Genomic DNA, 20,025 nt, shown 5'->3' on the forward strand with positions numbered 1-20,025 from the left:
TTTTTGTATCAACAACGTTGACTAGGATAGAACAACCAGGGTGAATTTAGACCATGTGTACTGAGAAAGTTGATTTATCAGGCATTTCAATAAACCACCAGGGTTTTTTTGCACACCGATGTTTTCTTGGTAACTAAAACTTGCTTGATTTAGAAAAGAGGATATGTAAATTCTTGAATACTTGGACATGAATCAGTATTACTGGATATGAGGTAGGTGGCCACATAGATACAGTACATTTCAGAGTCTGGCTTAGGATCCTGGCACTGGACAAGGGTTTGTTTTTTAACTATGAGATGTTTCAACACAATATTGATTTCCAACTCTTCAGAACAGCTGTGTTCACATTTTAGAATCTGCATCCACAAGTATTTTTAAATCCTGCATTCGTGTAAGAGGGACCTCTGAGAAGTGTCATAGGCTCTTTGCCCATAAAACATCCCTGGATATTGAGAGAGTAGACTGATAACTATGGAAAAGTGCTTCTTTAGGAATTCTGGCAAAGGTGAAAAGAACTAGTCCAAAAAGTCAGGAGACTAACCTTTCCCTGCACCTCCAAATTCAGATTTATTAGATGACAGTGTAAACTTATCCACCAGCATACTTCAGGCCAAAAATGAAGGACAGGTATCTCAAGCAGAGAAGAGAGGTTAGCTCTGGGAGTGTTTCCTCCAGATGTTGACTACTGAGGCCATGAATAGGGGTTTGACACGTGGCTCACGTAACTCCACATGTCCTAGCACCTTCACTTGCCTCTTACTAGAACAAGTTGCAATAATGACTTTCCTCATATGGAACCCTGTTTACAGAAACCTGAGTGAATGGGTCTTACACAAACCATCATTATTGCCTGCTAGTAACCTTGCAAAGCAAGGAACTGTAAGCTACTGCTCTCTTTTTGCATAACTTTGAGATAATTAGTGCCTGGCATCTGTAATGGAAATACAATGCATAACATAAGAGTTTCTAAAATGACACTATATTCACTGTATGCTTAATTATTTGAAGAACATAAAGGCAGCTAAATGAACCTGCCAAGGAGCCTTTGTTAATCAAAAGTTCTGCCTTTGTAAGTGTTTTTTTCTTTTCTTTTTAAAACATGTAAATGGCTTCAGCCATAAAAAGAAAAAAATAAGGAACCCCAAAGACTGTTTGTACGTAACCTTTAAGACTGCTGCTACTTATTTTGCAGGAAAGATTATTTTGACTGGTTGCTATAGAAGCAAGTTACAGAGCAGCCAAACGTAACTGAAAGTTCCTTTTCAGTGCTACAGCCGCGGAGAGTGACTAGAAAGATGCTTTATGTAATCCTGGGAGGTTTCACCTCACATTGTAGAGCTGGCTTCCAGACTTCATGCGATTCTCTGCTGCAGATGACATTCTTATATCCTACTGTCATTTAGAAGTTTATGATCCATGCTTTAGATTATTTGGTTCATGCAGATTTGTAGGAAAGCAAGGTTACTGGTTTCCAGCTCAGCTGCCACTATAGTTTAAAACTAGAACTGTGTGTGATTATGCATTATTACTATAATATACTTTATATACAAGGAATAAATTAGAACCATAGGACATGGTATTTATCCTTGGAGACTGGACACAGCTGTGAAAAGGCGACTGAATCTATGGCATAAATCTCCCAGACCTCTTAGCCCAGGATTTTATCTGGGAAGCTTGGGATCAGGATCCATGTCATTTAGTTGGCAGGAGAATATTTGAATGGAGGGCTTCCAGTGTGTTTCATTGAACCTGGCATTGTAGCTTTTTTCTGTCAGCCTTGAATTGGCTACCAATGGCATATGGTTCTGTTTCACTGTAATTGCTGTTTGATCTGTCAATGCTAGAAATGCTAGTCTAGCAGCCACATAACTTTGGATAAACTGATCCAAATGCTTAAGTGCTTATTTGGGCAAAGTTCACTGTTCATTTGCCTGAGATAAAAGCTAAATAAAAGCAAAAACAGGGCTTTAGGAAGTGGCTTCTTAAAAGCTGGAAGACAGTTTGGAGACAACTGAAGGAAGATCAATTCACAAGAGTCCAGTACAGATGGCATTTTTTAATCTTTATTTTTATATTTTCTTATATATTATCTACAAGCACAAGCTTTCATTTTTTTTTTAATGTAAAAATGCATACAGATCGTTATATATATAAAAAACAAATAGCCTTGTAGCAAACTGCCAAATGCAACCATCCCCAGGTTTGGGGACAACTTGTCTGGATCCAAGTGCAAACTTAAGGGCTGGCCTTCACTTCCATCTTTATTTGCACTGCTCTCCCAGATACAGAAATTGTTAAAGTTCTAGGGAAGTTGTGACTCCTGATCCAGATCTTGCAGCATGGGCATGACTAACTCTTCATCAATTGAAGATAAATATTTAAAAACTTCATAAATGGCAATCAACTTGTTGTAGAAGACAAGCGTATAGCTCACCTTTCTTCTCCCTTTGTGTTTCTTTTTGTTCTCAACCCTTCCCACAGAAATGAAAGGGGTAGAAGAAATTAATGCTAGTGTCATATATGCACATTTAAATTGCAGTAGTAAAAACAGAATTTAAACTGTTCATGTCTGCTGTGAAAAGGCTACTGTATTTGACTTCACGTTACATTTGGCCTTTTCAATTCTTCAGCACATTTTGGCTCAATTTGCGCATTGTAGAAAATTTTTGTAGTATAGCTGATAATATGTTGCAACATTGTGATCAGCAGTAAATCAGATTGCATTTAATACTATGCATTATGTATCAACAGATTATAATATACTATATTGTAAATGGCTTGACAAGAAGCCTGTTACATAGAGGGGAAAAAAAATGTTCAATTAAGTAAAGAAATCTGTGTTCGTATAGGAGGAAGGGTCACAGAATAGAAGCCTCCTTTTTGATTGAATATTTATCATATTTGGCAGTTTCCGCATTCAGTCTTTGTAAAGGAATGTTACTATTTTTATTAGAGGTTCTTTATGTAATAAGTCATGTTTTCACAGTGGAACATTTTCTTTCACTGGGATTTTATGACTTCCCCATACCAGACAGCGTAGCAAAGATGTAACTTGCTGAGATTCTTTTGGAAGATATTAATGCCATAACTTAGCTTCTCTTTCAGCTCTCCCAGTATGAATGTGATTAACTTATTTTCTGTTGTAGTTCATATATTACCTTTCTGTATTTCAAATGCAGCTCTACTCTGAAACCCAAGACAGGTTTTTAGAGGGGAAGGAAAAAAAAATCATATTGTCCTAGAGAGGGATAAATGAGTTTCAATTGGTTGCTTAGATTACCAACATAAGGATTTTTCTTGTGAACTGTGCTGCCATGCAATTTACAGGTAAGGAATTGTTTAGATTGGTGCAACATCGCTGATTTCAAAGATAACACAATGACTTAGTGCCTGAAAAAATGCACACTCTCACTGCTGATGTTATAGCATACATGATTGCAAGTTCAGACCTTCAGCTAATGACTACCGGTGCAGGAATAAACACTAGCTTATTCTTTTACACTTGTATTGATTCTGCAGTACTTACAGGACTAAAAAGGCAAAATCTGACTTTTTACAGAAGTTAGAGATGACCAATAGTTCAGGAATAGCTGTCAAAGAGATGGTGACATTTCATCTGTTGCCCGCCCAGAAGGACATAGTGAGGTTTCCACTGTAGCTGATATGCAGTGGCATACTGGAATATGCGAGGCAAAATACAGACACAAATTCCAAAAGAGTGAATGAATTTTTGTCGTCTAGACTGGGGCAAACAGAGAAAATAAATAACAGCCCATAACCCAAGTATAATGTGCACTTGAAAGTGATGTTCTTATCGTTCATAGGGTTAGAGATGTGGGTGAGAGAAAGTTTTAAAAAATTTACTTTGGCGAAGTACCGTTAAGTCAACCCTGTTGAAAAGGCCTAACTTAGGACTTTTCCCTGTTACAGGGATATACAGGCTTGATTAATAATGTTTTGTACCACCATTTATGTGGCTTACTATAGCTGGATATAATGCTATCCAATCAAATGTCCTCACTCCCCCACACCTGTGGCAAATTGTGATAGAATTTGGCATTCTTTCCTCACAGAGGCAAATAACCATACAGAGTACAAAGCAGTGGAGAATAGTTGTGGGTGATTGCTGTGAAAAGGATGCTCTTCAAAGGAGAATACCACTCATATTCCCATTTGTCATCCCACCCTTTGGCTGTGCTTCTATGTGATGCCAAACCAAGATGCCTAAAGGACTGCAACGTAACTGGTAAGAGACATAAAGTGAAAGTCTCCCCAAACCTAGTTCTTTATCTCTTGCTTCTACTGGAAGAAGGTCTCAATACTACCGTGAACAAGAGGCACAAAGAAAGAGGAAGAGGAGGAAAAAAAAAAAAAAAAAAGAAAAAAGCTTATTTTCCCAGGCACTAAAACCTGATAAAATGCACTTTCATTTGAATGTACCAAATAAACTTACAAAGCTCTGTGCTAGTTTAAACCACAAATTGCTTCAAACAACATCTGGAAGTTTAAACAGCTGGAAGTTATGGCCTTTTGATACAGTAAAGGCCATTTACATCTGATTTACACTGACGGCTTTAAATACTTGCCTTTCCCATGGCTTCAGTTCTTTTTAAGTAGAAGACAGAGTAGGAGAAACTACTTGAAGTAAGACCAAAAGCAAAAATGTAAACAAAAGCTATAAACTATCCACAACTAAATCAATAGTAATATGGTTATCGTTTTAGTTTGATTCCCCAGTACATACAGACCAATTTTCCCAAGTAGAGCACTGCACTTGGAGGGAAAAATGCTCGAATGCCACTGGACCAGCTGATTATTTCTTGATGAGTTCTGCGGTTTTGGAGGATATGAAAAAGCAACTGAACTTCAGACCTGCTTAAATGTGTGTCCTCCTGTCTAAACACATCCTGGGGTCTGAAAAAGGCCTTTCCTACTTTTTTTTTTTGCATGCCATGCATGCCTTGGCACTCATAGATTTGACAAAATAACATGAGCAAGAACATTTTGGAGTAAAAGCACACCATGCACCAGTTTAGAGCTGGTGAAAGGTGGCAGATGAACGTTGTGGTACAACACAGCAGCCTCTAAGTGTGTTCAGTCCTTGGCAATATCAGTTATGATGGTGGCTGAACTGAACACCGAGTCTTACTCCTCCATGGCTACTGTGGAACCTGATGGCTGGAAATGATGTTCAGGCACTACTAACTTGGAGGGAATTGGAGCCAGCTTTGTAGAAGCAGAAGACGTTCTGTCAATGCCAATCCCCAAATCATCTAGTCCTTTGGAGTTTTTTTGTTTTGTTTCGTTGATAATGTTAGCCAAAAGCAGTGTGGCTAAATACATTTTGAAACAGGAAGAAAGTCTGACCCATGTTACTCAGAAAGGAAGGTTTGTTTTTTCTGTTTTTTTTTTTTTTTTAATTGCAAAGTTTGGATCATTCTTTCTTAAAATGTGTTCTGCTTGCTTCCTCCCTGCCCCAAGCTTATATGCTCTATAATGCTTCTCTACCTTAATACAACTCTTTTAGCTGCTGATTTTGGTGAGCATCTTGTTAATAGCCTGCTTGACATGGGTGGTGGAGCTCCGTCTCCGAGTCTTGCCCTGCACCATCTTTCGACGCCGTACCTCACGACACAGCTCATAGAAGGCCTCCATAATGTTGCCCTCTCCTGTGCAAGCAGAGCACTCATAAAATGCACACGCTAGTTCCGTGGCCAGCTTTTCGCCTTCCTCTGTGCTGACCTGCCGGGAGTGATCCAGATCTGCTTTGTTCCCCACCAAGATGAGAGTGACATTCTTGGGTTTTTTAACTTCATCTAACAAGTTCTTAAGTGGCAGCACTTCCTCAAAGCTGCCTCTGTCTGTGATGTCGTAGACCAGCACGAAGCCTTCGCCCCATCGAACATGTCCTTCTTTTTGGATGGCATCCTCCTGTTGTGAAAAGACAGACACCAACTTTTAGTATACACTAGTTGGTAAAAGTCACTATTTGGTAAAGGGCTACAGCCCTTTGGATAGATGTTTGCCCCTGATGCCTTCAAAGCCATATTCATCTCCTTGACTATGTACTCTATGCACCTTTTTTTATTGTGTAGCATTCTGTGAAGGTGCCAAGGGCTGCCCGTGGCCAAGGTGGTAGCAGGCAATCAGAAGCATGTCTCTTGAACTAGGGCTGTTCAGTGAAAACCTGCCAGGTTTTCAAAGCAAGGAGGGCTGGCTGAGGCAAAACTTTGGTGGTATCATTTACTAGGTAACGTTTATGTGGACACATGTAGGTCACTCTGGGAAGCTCTGTTGAGCTTCATTAATTGACTGTATAAATAGACTTTTAATAGCATAATAATAGCATTTTTTGGGATGGACCAGAATAAAGGAATGAGAAAAACATCATTTCAATGTTAATGCAAATTCTGCCTTTGTTCTTCTCATGTTTGAAAACTTTGAATAGGGCTCCTTATACAAGGGTACAGTGGGCCTGTTGTCAACCAGATGGTGGGGAAAAGAGGCTGTCTGCTCAGACTCCAGAAGTGGGGCATGCCCAGCCACCATTCCCATTCTCTACTGTCTATCCCAGTCAAGATATTGGATAGTAATATACATAGCCACGCACCTGACCAGCTGTGTCTAGAATCTCCATGGAAACCACTTCATCATCAATGGTAGCTTGGTGACGATACGTAGACTCTAAATTAAGAACATATTTTGCAAAGTTTATTAAGAGGTTGATCTCTCTTATCTATGGATACCCCAGCATAAGATGTGATATAACATATAGTTTCACTAAATTCCACTTCTTGGAGCTCTTCCAGCCAGTCTCAAGTCCTACTTTCTACAAATGAGAATGCTTTACTTCTCCCTGTATGGCAGAGAAGTTCTTTCTTTGAAATGTCTTTAACCTACAGCAGACTGTAGTTGTGGACACTGTACTTTGCAACTCAGAAGGAAACCCTCCTGCAGTAAAGACATCTGCAAGGCTGCAGGCAATACTTCATGCTCACTCATAGGATTATGAAAAAATATTCAAAAGCTGCTTCTCTCAAAAGATCCAGCTCATAAGCTTGTCCTGGCTTAGTTTGAAATATGACTAGACTGAAACTGTTATGGTTGAAGATCAGGGACCTATTCAGGCTAACCACTAAGCAGAGGCCTTATACTGTGATAAAATTACAGAAGAACTAGCTATTTTAGGAATGTCCTTTTGAAACATGCTGAAATCACGTTCCCCTATGTTAGCAAGGGCTCAACCACTGATTTCTCATTTCATGATTTATAAGAATTGTTAGTGGGTATTAAGCCTTTATACTATGTTACAGGGAAAAGGAACCTGTTTACTATGTCTTGGGTTCTGGATCTAGGCAACTTATCAGAAACCTAATGCTAAAGGGAGTTGTTTTATCTTAATGAGTTGATACATTACATTTGATAGCATTTGACCTAAAATTCAGAAAAGCATCTGTGCTAACATTCAAATTTATTACTGTTGCTAGCTCACAGATGTTTTATATCAAAAGGCAAATACATATGTTGTAAAAATGTGGCCAATGACTATGAATGTTTTGCATTGTTAGAGATATGATTCTTTTATTCAATGCAAATCTCCTAAATGGGAATGAAGGGTAAGTTAAAGGAAACATATTTCTTGAATCAGAACGTCTGAAAGGGTTTGTATTTTCTTGAAAGTCTTTTCTTTAAATCTACTTAAGAACATCACCTCTTATAATCATGAATGTTCGAATGATGTAAGTACTACAAGAACTTTAAATAGCACAGCTGCACCTAGTCGGGGCAAATGGTCAATTTAATTAAAAACTACTCTTGCTGCAGAGTTTTGGACTGTATAGGCCAGATTTGTATAAGCAGTATGGTCCTGTTCTGTTCAGTATAATGAGGCTACTGAAGGAATTGTGGTCCTACCTCTGTCATCCTGAGGATATATCTACAGAATAGAGTAAGATAAATATAAGTTTTTGGGTTTTTTTTCCCCTTCTCTTCTTTATGTCCTCCTAGCTGTAATGATTCCTTCAAGGGAATGCAGAAAAGCAGAAGCTCTAGTGGTGTAGAAGTTGCAATGATGCCTCATTAGCAAAGTAATTTCAGTGCTGGTTGTTAGGCTGGGACTCCTTGTGCAGTACTCTATGTCTAAGACTGCTTGGAAATTTATGCCTCATTTCTCTGGGGGAGTGTAGTGTGAAGGGACAGTTCTTTAAATGAATAATGTGATGTTGGCTCCTTAGTCATTTAGGCCTTGCAGTACTTGCGTACTTTTAACTATCTCTCCCTACTAAACAAGTAGCTGTAGAGAATGAGTCCTGCAACTTGGTGTACCCCTTATCCAACTGCGCTTCTGCTGGATCCATTAAATGCCTTTAAGGAGCCAGGGTATGGTAAGCTGTTCTCTGTGAAACTGAGAGTAAATCTCAAGCAATAGACTCAGCCCTGCTGCAGAAAAGCATAGAGATTTTTCAAGGAACTTGAGTTATCAAGAAAGGATTTTATGCTGTAAATATAATTCCCTTTGCTTGATCAACTTAGGGTGGAATTTGGTCCCGGATGAATAGCACTGACTTAGTGTAAATATATCTTAGTAATACTGTGTCTGTTCTTGTGCTTTGGAATGTGCAGTAGCTAGGTGAATTTTAATGATGGGTGTAAAAACAGCAGCATCTGTCTGCATTCTTGGTGTAATTGCAGATATGGCTTCTCCTTTAAGGGAACAGAAATATCCTAATAATCATCTAGTGAATTACAGGCCCTAAAGTCTTGAGTTCCAGTTAGGTGGTGTTGAATGGCCACTTTATGTATGCAATGCCTTGCTTTGGCATTTGTTAGTATCATTTTTCCTGTGCCCATTTGTAGGTTTTGTTGTTGTTTGTTTGTTTGTTCTGACATTCAATCAGAGTGAAATTAGGTGACTGTGGAAACTTGCTGGATCCTTGACTAAACAATCTACAGTGCAGGAATCTTTCTCCCCTAAGGACCTTTGGCTTCTATTAGAGCTGATGAAATAAAATAGGTATTGGATTTGGTTTGTCTGGCCTCTTTTTCCTGGGATGAATCACACAACAAGAACAACTGGAACTTAGGTTCATCAGATCAATTTTAGACTTCTAAATGTCTTGTCCTTGCATCATCATGGTCAAGTAGAAAGAGCTGGAGGTAACACTGTGTGCTAGTGATCTTCCTAATAGAAGATCCTGAGATTATGGACACCTTTCTGAGCTTTAAAATATCACTTTCTTTTATAAAACAATGCCAACATATTATATGTTAAATTATATGGCTAAAATATCAAAGATGGAAAGTAAATGTCACAGTTGTTTTGCTATATGTAGAACTGAACTAGCTGTAAAGTCGAACTAGTGACATACTGTTGACAGATAAAGTGTGCCCGACACCATTAGGAATGGGAAAATACAGTATTTGTATTCAGCTGTTCACCTTATTTCAATATGAGTAAGTAGATCTGAACCATTCTTGTTGGCCTTAGGGTGTAATAGGCTTCTGTTTGTATTCACAGTAACTGGATAAAAGTAGTGCTGAGTGTGTTGCTTTGACAGCTGACATGGTTGTTTTCATGGTCCTACTTTGATTATAATGCTGCAATTCCTTAGTAGTTCTGTTCTGCAAAGCACTGCTGCTTCCTGCATCTCTCTCTCTCTTTTTTTTTTTTTTTTTTTTTTTAATAAAAGCTTATTCAGGAAACATGAATATAACAAAAATGTTATATTCATGCAGTAATAGCTGTTTTGTTTTTCAATTTGAAATATATTGCCATAATAACTCGTTATGGAAAATCAATAAAATTTCCAAATTGATACATCTGAAAAAAGAGGCCTTTGACAAAATCTATTCTTTTTGAGCAGTATGATTTTTTAAAAATGCAATAAAAATTTCTAAATTTTTATAGAAAATTTTGTACTTTTGTGAACCACAGAGTATCCATGAATATGTTCAACTTAATCACCTCACTTTGCATATGTAGTATAATTTTGGCCTATAGGACTTAAATGGTCATTTATCAAACCTATTTGTACATGACTATACCAATCTAATAAAGAAATTTGTTTCAGATTTTTTCTTTCTGGGAAAAAAAATCTGTTATCTGAAAAGTAATTTCTAGATCTTGGTCTGTATTCACATTGATGTAATGATCTGACTCCAATACCTCTTTACTTTGTAAAGCTAATTTATAGCAGTGGTATGGCATCGTCCTGGGAGGAAATACTTATATAGTAATGGTTTATTGATTTTAGGAAAACACAGTAGGAGCAGATAAATCATTTAAGATGAAGAAATAAAATATACCATTTTACCCTTAAATTTATGCAACAGCTTGGTGCTTCATAACATCACCCATAGAGTCACAGAATGGTTGAGGATGGAAGGGGCCTCTAGAGATCATCCAGTCCAACCCCCCTGCTCCAGCAGGGACACCCAGAACATGGGGCACAGGGCTCCAGAGGAGACTCCACAACCTCCCTGGGCAGCCTGTGCCAGAGATCTGTTACTCTCTCAGTAAAGAAGCTCTTTTCTTCTTCTTTTAAATGCATAAAGATGCAAATTTCACTTTCATCAGAATTTAGTTCATATTAATCAAAACAAAAGCTTAACCAATAACTTAGATCTCATGGTGGCTGTTGGACAGTTGGAACTCAAAACTTGCTAGAGATCCAGAAGTAGTAGTTTTGGTGTAATAATTATACCTGAGTTTTCAAGCCAAAACCTTTGCTACAGCTAATAGGGCTGAACTTGTAAATTAGTCTAGTTCAGTGGTGATATAGGAGTATATTTAAAAATATAAAATTTCCCTTATTCCTGATATAAGTTCTCAGTTCCTCTGCCCTGCCACATATTCCCTGCTCACGTAGACTCTCACTATCTCTGACTTCCATCAGAAAGGCTATTGCATTTGAGAAAAATCATTTTTACAGCCTTTCAGGAAAACAATGTACCTCCATTTTACTAAACCTAGTGTTGCCTCACCTTGTGCTCCAGAACCTTGCCTCGGTCTGCCTTTGTGAAATCCACCCCCCTCTGCATTTTCCTGTTGCTCCAGGGCTATTGTCACCTGCTGTACAATCCAGGTAACCAGAATAAACATTCCTTACTGGAGATCTGGAGATGGTCAGAACCCACTTGGACACAATCCTGTGCCACATACTCTAAGTGACCCTGCATGTGCAGTGGGATTGGATTAGATGATCCCTTCCAACTTCAACGATTCTATGATGCTACTCCTTAGGTCCTTCCTGCTGCCTCATTTCCTCCACTATTAGCTCTACAAAAAGCTCAGCTGCCTGTATTTTTATTCCTTGCATCTGGCTGTTACTTCCTCCATCCATTATTTACCTTATAGGAGGCTTTTTATTCTGCATTTACAGGAATTACAGCTCAGCCCTTGTCACTTAGGACATATTTTTAATGCTAGTGCACTTCCTTCCATGTTGAGCATAACCATGTTTCCTTAGTATTTGATGCTGCGAATCTAAAAATATGCAAAACTCGGTTATTCATTATATATTAATAACATTGTCAGGTAATGATATGCATTGCTAATACTAACATTTCCATATGTAATATAATAAAAGTTACCAAAAGAAAATCACAAAGAGCACTGGTTTTAGAGGAGCCTACGTGACTCTGACAGCTCTAATAATTGGACTTGGCTTTCCAATGTCTTAAGTGTTTCTGCAAGTGTAACCCCAAGAGGCAAGAAATACAGCAAGAAAAGTTCCAGGAGGTTGTACAGTGCCCATGTATGCTTTACACTGTAAGATTATCACACTACACAGAGATTAATGTCAAGACACAAACTTAACCTGAAATGCCCAAGGTGTTTGTTTGCAATGATATTTAATTCAAGTCTGGAGACTTTTGCACTTCATGTGTAGCCTGCCTTTGCAAATGTTGTTTTTGGAATGGACAGGGCGATGTGTACCAGACTTTCTCTTCTGATTTTGCTTTCAGCTTTTTTGGCCTCTTATGAGGCTACTTTTGCTACCATTGGATCTGTGGCTGTAGTACAGCTGCCATTCCCAAACCAGTCAGGTTAAAACTGAGAGCAAGAAAAGTCACTGCAACTGCTGTGCGTGACCTAGCAGTTTATATTCATCATACTTTCCTCTTGTCAGTTAAGCAGCAAGGAAAATAAATTACCAGTGCTCAAGAGCCCTACTAAGAAGTTCTTGCCTTGGTATGAAAGGATCTGTTGCATCCCCAGAATTTGTTCTTTGGGTTAAAGAAAGAGGGGGATATAAACTTGCCACTAGAAGAGCAGGCTTTTTTTTTTTTTTTTTTTTTTTTTTTTTGTGCATTGGTGCTTGCAATGAAAAAATATTTCAAAAAATGAAGAAATTTGTCCAGAAATCCTAGAACACAGAGTATTTTTGAAGAAAATAGAGTAAAAACTTGGAAAACTTGTCTGGTTGCTGTTTTCTGCTGCATATGACACACACACATATATATATATATATATATATTCATTTTCCCCTGGGTGCTAATACTGTGGCTGTATTTTTTGTTAGTTTCTTGGTGAGAAGGAGGAAGAGGGGCAACCATGCAGTGGGGAGGGTAATGATTCTTTCCTGTTTCTAGAAGCTCTGTCCTTACCCAGCTTCTGCTGGGACAGGCAGAGAAAAGGTATGTAGGTGATGAAGAAAATTGCATTTACTAAGGTAAGCTAAAACACAACTAAACTAATAAAGCTGGAGCAGTGTTAAGCAGCAGGAAATAAATTTCAAGGCTTCAGCTGTTTTTCTAATTTTCTGATATAACTTTCCCACCACTACCAGAGGCATTGGTGCCTAGTGGGGATTATGTCCATGACAAGTTTAAGTCTAAATAAACCTTTTTTTTTTTCTTTTTTTTTTCCTTTGACTGTGGCAAGTCACTTTTGTTAGTGAAGCTGTGTAAGTTTCACCTTATTTCTGCCAACATAAATGAAAACTAACCAGTGAGACTTTTCTCACACTTTAAACAAGCAAAAATGCACTCCTGAAGGTGCAAATGTAAGCTCTGGAAAATGCTTCTCATCTGGAGAACATTTTGGAATATGATGAGCAAGAAAAAAGGGGGACAAATATTTTGCAGCTGTAACTACAGCAAGCACAGCCACTGTCCTTCCCATTTTTTTCTGTGTGCATACCTACTGGAAAAAAAAAATTACTGGCACTGGGAATATCTTCATCTCGAGACTTATATGAAAGAAAATAAACCTCTATGTTGCTGTTGTTTTTAGATAACTGCTTTCCAGATTATTTTAAGTATCATCCTGTGCTGATCTCAGATGCAATGTCATCACTTGAAGTCTTTGTTAGGCATTTTTCAGAGCTAATGTTAGGGTTTTAAGGTGTTCCTGATCCACATCCTTACAGACACCTCAGAAGTTGGAAAGTGATTTACAACTCACTTCCATAATATGTTCAGTATAAATTCCCTCTGCTTAGGAGTACAGGGCACAAAGTGATGCAAGATGTATTAAATTTGTATGGAGTCAAGTTGCTTCATGTTGTTACCATTTTCAGTGGAAAAGTAAGTCCAGGAAGATATCTCCCAGGGGACAACTGGAACCATTGAACTGTTGTACAGTGAGACAGAAGGAATGAGCAATTTTGTTAATAAAAAATTAATAGTTGAGGAGACTAAGGCCTAGAATCTGGCTCTAAAATTAGTCTGTATTCCAGTGAAGTATTAAGTACACTTGTCATGGTATTCCTTAAAACATACCTTGACAACACCCTGTTCCCAGATGGTTGGTTCCATCTGCATCTCATATTGGTAGAAAGTCAATAACAGATCCCGCATGTTATTTCTAATTATATGATTGAATAAGCTATTGTTATTGATGTGCTCAAATGAAATATGCAGAAGACCATCTTACAAGATGGTGGTCTCTTCCTTCCTCCTAATTTGCTTACTCTGGGAAAAAAAGGTTATTTTTGATTTTGAGCATATCAGTGATCTGGTCCATAGTGAAATGTACTTGAAGTATCTTGTGCAGTAATAGGAAGAAGGGGCTGGCAGAGGAGATGCCCTCGGTTAGCTTCCTCCTGCGACCACACCAGTCACAGCCCAGGGTAAACAACCCTACCTAGCAGATATAAGGCACCATCCTTGACTGACGATTCCTTCGGTTTATAGTTTATTAATGGCCATTTCAGTACTAGTCTTTTTGTTAGAAATTCTCCTTGTTGTCTGAACAGTCTGCCTCTCAGCTGTGCTAAAGGGATGTTAGTATTTTCAATGGTAGAGGCAGGTCATTTTAATGCAAACTTACTCTTTTGAGCCCTAAGTCTCAAAAAAACTGTTAAGTTTTTAAATAGAATGCCAGGGGCAGTTTGGATATATAAAGATTCTTCAAATTGTGATATGCTGCAGTGAAAGCAAGCTGAGGTATAATGTTCGTATTCGGACTGTATTTCAGCTGTCCAGACAGCATGTTGTGTTAGCTGAATAAACCAGAAAGCAAAGGCGTCTTTGAGGCTGTGGTAAAGAATGGTATAAAGCTTTCTTTTTTTCCACATTTGTGCACCTCTCTAAGGTAAACGTGGCAATATTTGAACTGCAGGAAATTTATGTAATACTTAAAAATAGAGCACCACAGCATCTGGGCTCTGCACCTTGACACAGCCTCTTACAGGCAGAGGATACCTTCATTAACCACCGTATACCAGAGAGGTCTTATATTGACTGCTGTTAGCCAGAGCATCCTTGACACATACGAGTTCAGTAGCAAAGTCTCTAAATCTCCTACCAGATTTGGACAATTGCTTTTAAGAAAACACTTATCTTCATCTGTACCACTGAACTGACACTAAAGCAGAGAAGTTGTTGTTCCTTTCATGATGCCTGTGTGGGAGTTAACCCAAATTCTGTCTTCCAGTTTTTCATTCCTCCTGCCCTAGCAGAGATTTCTTTTTCTCTCAAGCACTTGATTACCTAGTGTAACTTTCTGGAGTTCTTTGACTGTTTCATATTATGTTAAAGAAGGACAGTGTATCATAAGATTTCCAAATCTAAGCAAATGGAATAGTAATTGGTGCCACCTTATCACCTAACTTTACTGCTCTACTGACACCTATACATTTATCCATATCTTGCAGTGTCTTTTGGTTTGAATGTATGTATCTGTAGTCAGGATCATAGAGAAATTCCAACTCATTTTTTTTCCTAGCTGTAAGCTATCTGAAACCTAAGCTTTTTTTTTAAAAAAAAAGGTGACTTACAGTTAAAAAGGAATGAATATTCCTAAAAGATGCTAGTAGCCTTAGCAAAACAATCATGCTTTAAGACCCAGGTCTATTTACAGTTGTCTGCTCCTTCAAAATAATGAACAATATATTCTCTATTTTGTTCAAATTATACAAACTCCCATGCTTTCAGTCTTTCTGCAAATCCCCAGATGGACCATTCTGGTGTAAAGTGTTCTGATGATTATCTGTTCAGAGACAGTTTTTCCTTTCAGAAGATAAGCAAAGTCGCATGAAATATGTCAACAGCCAGAGAAGGGAGGAAAAAAAAAAAAAAATCTAGGAATAGTATGAAAAAGACAACTAACTTTTGGACCAATCAACCAGAATAGTAGCTATACTGGTTAATATTTTGTAAGTAGACATTTTGCTTAAAACACTCTTTGAAGAAATGCTTGCTGTTTCTGTGAACCCTTAGTATGCAAGTCTCAACTTTATGAGCATCAGTTACTTAGAGGATTCACAACTGTTCTGTGAAGTGAAAGACTTTATACGTGAGAATCAGAGGCAGACAGACCACAGCTTTTCCATAACTCAGCAAAAAAAAAAAAAAAAAAAAATCGGGGACAGAACTTAGAAATGAACTGAGGAATCCTGTCTTCTGCATTTCCTTGATGTTTTTTTAAGCATCCTTCCTTCTACAACAAAAATAGTGGTTTTAGTATACTCTGCCTCAGAATAGCACCTGATTCTCCCATCAGCACACTGAGGTACTAATACAGAACCAGTGACACGACCTAGTTCATAATGTTCCCCCAGAGAACATCCCACAGCCTGCTCTGTATGTAGGTGTATTTGTGTGTGTGTTTTGCTTCTGGTTTGTTTTTTTTTTTCTTTTTTCTTTTGCGTGTGTGTGTGTGTGTGTTAAATCTTGGATAACCCAATTCCATTTTTAGCTAAGTGAATTACCCTGAATTATATTAGAACAATGAATGTGTTCTACGTGAGAATGCTACAAAACTCATTTTAAAAAGCACCTACTTAGTCATAGTTAAATCAGTTTTCTTTATCTGATCCAGAAGATTCTCCTACTCTGCTGTGGCTTATGGAGGCAGATGATTTGCTCTTGCCTGTAATGTATTTTTGCAGGCCATCAGTCCTTTCTCCCCAATGGCATGGGGAGACCTTCTTCCCCAGGGAAAAAAATCAATTGAGCAGTTCCCTTGATTAATTGATCAACTCCAACTGAGTCTCACTGCTTAGTTTGCAAATCATAGTATGTCTCAATCTTTGAGTTTAGGCACTCAAATGCTATGTTCTAGGCACTGCCAGTAGCTAACAGTGGAAAAACACTGAAATTCAAAAAGCTATTCCTATTTGCTGGCACTAAGAGGAGCAGCTATTCATAGCAGCCTTTAAAATCACAGTGTGAAGTCTTGGATCACTGAAGTTCATGAGGTTCCTGTATTCAGGCCAAAGCTCTACCTGTGGAGACTGCACATGTGTATAGCTGCTCATGGGCCCTCATGCTGAAATGCGGCCAAATGTTGGCCAAACTGATGTCTCTGCCGCTCCATATGATGACAACAGGACCTCAGTTTTCTGCCAAGATTGAATTATTTTTATTTATATATATACATATATTATTGTTTTTCCCCTTCATCACTTTGGAGTAAGTCTATCCATGGGACGGTGCTGTCTGGCAGGTGTTGGACATTTATACTTCTCTTTCTGTGGCAAAGGCAGAGGGGTGTCTGGCTGGAAGGGGATGGCCTCCATCAGCCTGCAAAACCCTGCACCAGCCCACCCTACCCCTGGCAGGCAAATTGTCAGTGTACACTTGCTCTGTTCCCACTAAATAAAACTGAATTGGTACATGGGAATGTTTGTCTTTGTACTTTTTTTTAATAAATCTGTCCATAGAGCCAAACCAAAATACAGTATAAATATTTCCAGTTCTGTTTTAAATCCACTACAGACATGTTACTGATGTTTGTGAAACACTTTTAGACTGTGGACTAAAAGTGTCTTCAGTATTCTAGCACTAGTCCTTGCCTATTAATTTTTGAGTTGTATTCTATTTAAAAACATACTACTATCAATGAATTTTGGTAGAAATCCTTGTGGTAACCCAACACACATTTTCTGTATATATTTAACTAACTACAGAAGACAGAGTTGAATGCTACATTCATATACTCAGTATTTTAGAAAACATCTGTATTTTTTAAATGTGTGGTTTTAATCTATACACAGAACTCTTTCTGTAGAGCTTCTAATTCTGGTGTATAAATGGGATATTAGTGTGATTTATAATAAAAATTGAAACTGGAAACATTCCTCTTGGCAGGTAAACACTTAGCCTAACTGAGTAAGCACTATTTTAAATAGGAAAGTGGAGGGGGAAGAGAGAAGCATGGCATGATGGTGACAGTGACTTGCCAGTTAAGCAGGATCAATGGAGAATTTGAGAATGATGGTTAGACTAAGACTTTCAAAATTTGATTGTGTTCCTCATTCATGCTCATCCTTCCAGACAGTGTGAATTTATATTTTAAAATTTTGGTCCTTGAGACATAGCACTGTGTCCAGATGCTGCTTTAAAAAAAAGTCCTTAATTTTTGTTTGGTAGGTTAAAGTGGTAAAGAAGAGCTATATTTATATGTGTGTTTGTATATTTATAACCTATCTATAAATTTATCTGTATTTATCTCCAGTTGAAATGCACCATTCTTGAAATAGAGAACAAGATTTGATATGCTGATGAATAGTATAAAAAGTAAGTGTAGGACACTGCTGAAATTTTGTCTTCAAGCTTTCCGAAGACTGGTGAGAGCTTTCCTAGAAATAGTAACTGTTTGAGGATTCCTTGCATCAGAGTGCTGATGAGTAGCTGAAAATTTCATATAACAGAGAAAATAAAAATATTTTTGTCACAGCCACAGTGAATCTGGCAGAAACTCCTCTTACTTAGTAGTTAGCAAGTTTAAATGTGTTTTACACTTTCAAAGTTACTTGACAAACTCACTTCTCAGCGCTGGATAAATGGATCTGACACAACCTGAAATTTCTAACCAGTGGAATATGTTGATATCACTTTCTTTTCACAGAAATGCCAGTCCATTACTCTTAAGAAGAAACATCTATTTTTGCCAGACTTCTCAATAAATTCAGCTGTGCAATACGTTATGTATGTTTATATGTATGTTTAAGTCACCACAGCATGGTGATGACAGAGCTAGAATGTATTCTTTAAAGTATTCTTTTCTGAGGTTTTGAAGGCACAGTTCCTTTCTGTTTGATGTCTGAAGGCCTGAATAGTGGTTAGAATTCCATGACTCTCCTTTTGGTCATGTTGTGATTCGCTGTTTGAAAAACAGTGTTTAGAAAGACTTCTGTTAAGTGTTTGGCCAGTTCTGCCTCCACCAGAGACTGTCTATAGCCTATTTTTTAATAGGAGCAATAGTTCTTTTGTTTATCAGACCTTATCCCCTAAACAACTTAAAACACTTGTCTAACAGAGCTATTTTGAAGGTAATTTAAGCTGTTACCCTGTAGGTTTGATGAGAATGTTGAATTTGGTAAGTCAGGGGGTATTTAGTTTTTGTATTTTACTGACATAGGAGTGTTGCCTGCATGAAAGCTTTCCATGTTGCAGGAGATAGCTAGATTCTTGATGGTCGTGGTTAATTCAGAATTGTATTCATTTGTAAAATTGCAACATATCTGAAGTCCTGTATATAGAAGAGGAGATATTTTTTCTTAACAGGGCAAAACCTTATAAATCTTTCCGTATGCCTATCCTAGTATATCCTACTTCGTGAGACAATAAGGATATTTTTGCACAGAGTGTTTCTGTAACATGTAAATTAATCTAGACTATATTGATACAAAAACTTTAGACACTTATTTTGACAAGCTCTGAAAATGATACATCAGTGATGGAAATGAGAATTTTACCTAATAAATAACATACATTATTCTACTATGTTGAACAGGCCAGGTAACAAATATAGTGGTTCTCCACTCATGAATATATTGATACTAGCAGATAAAAGATATATTTAAGTTCAGAGTTAGTTCTGAGAATTATTTTCCTGATATCAAAATATCAGGAAAAAAAATATTAAGTATGACACTTAGATGATGGTACTTTGCTTTGTTGAAGGAACTGCTTGAATGTAGCAGTGAAGAGTGTTAAGCTTGTTTGCTTCTGCTGTGCAGGTTTATATGGTTCTCTAGGATATCTTTAGTATGACCTCTTATAGAAACAAGCCCCAAAAGAAACAGGCATTTAACTTGGAAAAAACTTCATTTGACTCCCAAACGGAAGTTTGAGAAAGACATGGACTGTTGAAGAAAAGGACATTTCCTGAACCCCTACTGCATGGATGAACTCAATTCTGAGGTTTAAAATGTGTTTCCTACAATTTGACTGTCTTTTTTCAGACTTCTTGGTCTGAGTTTTCTATGATTCTGAGCATTCAAATAAGAAATACTAATGATTCCATTAAGGTCCCAAACTTTCCAGAGGCCTGTAACTCGGAGCAACTGACAATCAAGATGGCTTTTCAAAAGTGTCAAACACCGCAAATGAGTGAGAACTAGGGAGGGGAAAGTGTTGATGTGCTTTTCATGGCTGGTGTCCCTGTCTGACCACATTAACATTGAAACATGTTTTTGAAAGCTGAGCATGAAAATACTTAACCTAAGGTTAGGTAAAGAGCACACATATACATACATATATATTACATACATATATATATATATAAAGAAATATTTATTTTTTAGATCTCTATATCAGATACCTTCTTCTCCAAAAGCTGCTGATTTGGTT

The 20,025-nt window shown here is 37.7% G+C and overlaps 1 protein-coding gene across 1 annotated transcript in view; it reads right to left on the minus strand.

Annotated features, from left to right (window-relative positions):
* Window positions 1-5,455: 5,455 nt before the first annotated feature.
* The window catches only part of RERG (RAS like estrogen regulated growth inhibitor), a 101,479-nt gene continuing 86,909 nt past the window's right edge, over window positions 5,456-20,025 (minus strand). The window contains exons 4-5 of the mRNA XM_026037129.1: window positions 6,611-6,684; window positions 5,456-5,931 (exon numbers count right to left, since the gene is read on the minus strand). Of these exons, the coding sequence (XP_025892914.1) occupies window positions 5,524-5,931; window positions 6,611-6,684 (482 nt within the window). The 3' untranslated portion in view covers window positions 5,456-5,523. The remainder of the gene's footprint in view (window positions 5,932-6,610; window positions 6,685-20,025) is intronic.

The sequence above is a fragment of the Nothoprocta perdicaria genome, unplaced genomic scaffold (genome assembly GCF_003342845.1).
Source record: "Nothoprocta perdicaria isolate Ctin4 unplaced genomic scaffold, notPer1 scaffold_190, whole genome shotgun sequence".
NCBI lineage: Eukaryota > Metazoa > Chordata > Aves > Tinamiformes > Tinamidae > Nothoprocta > Nothoprocta perdicaria.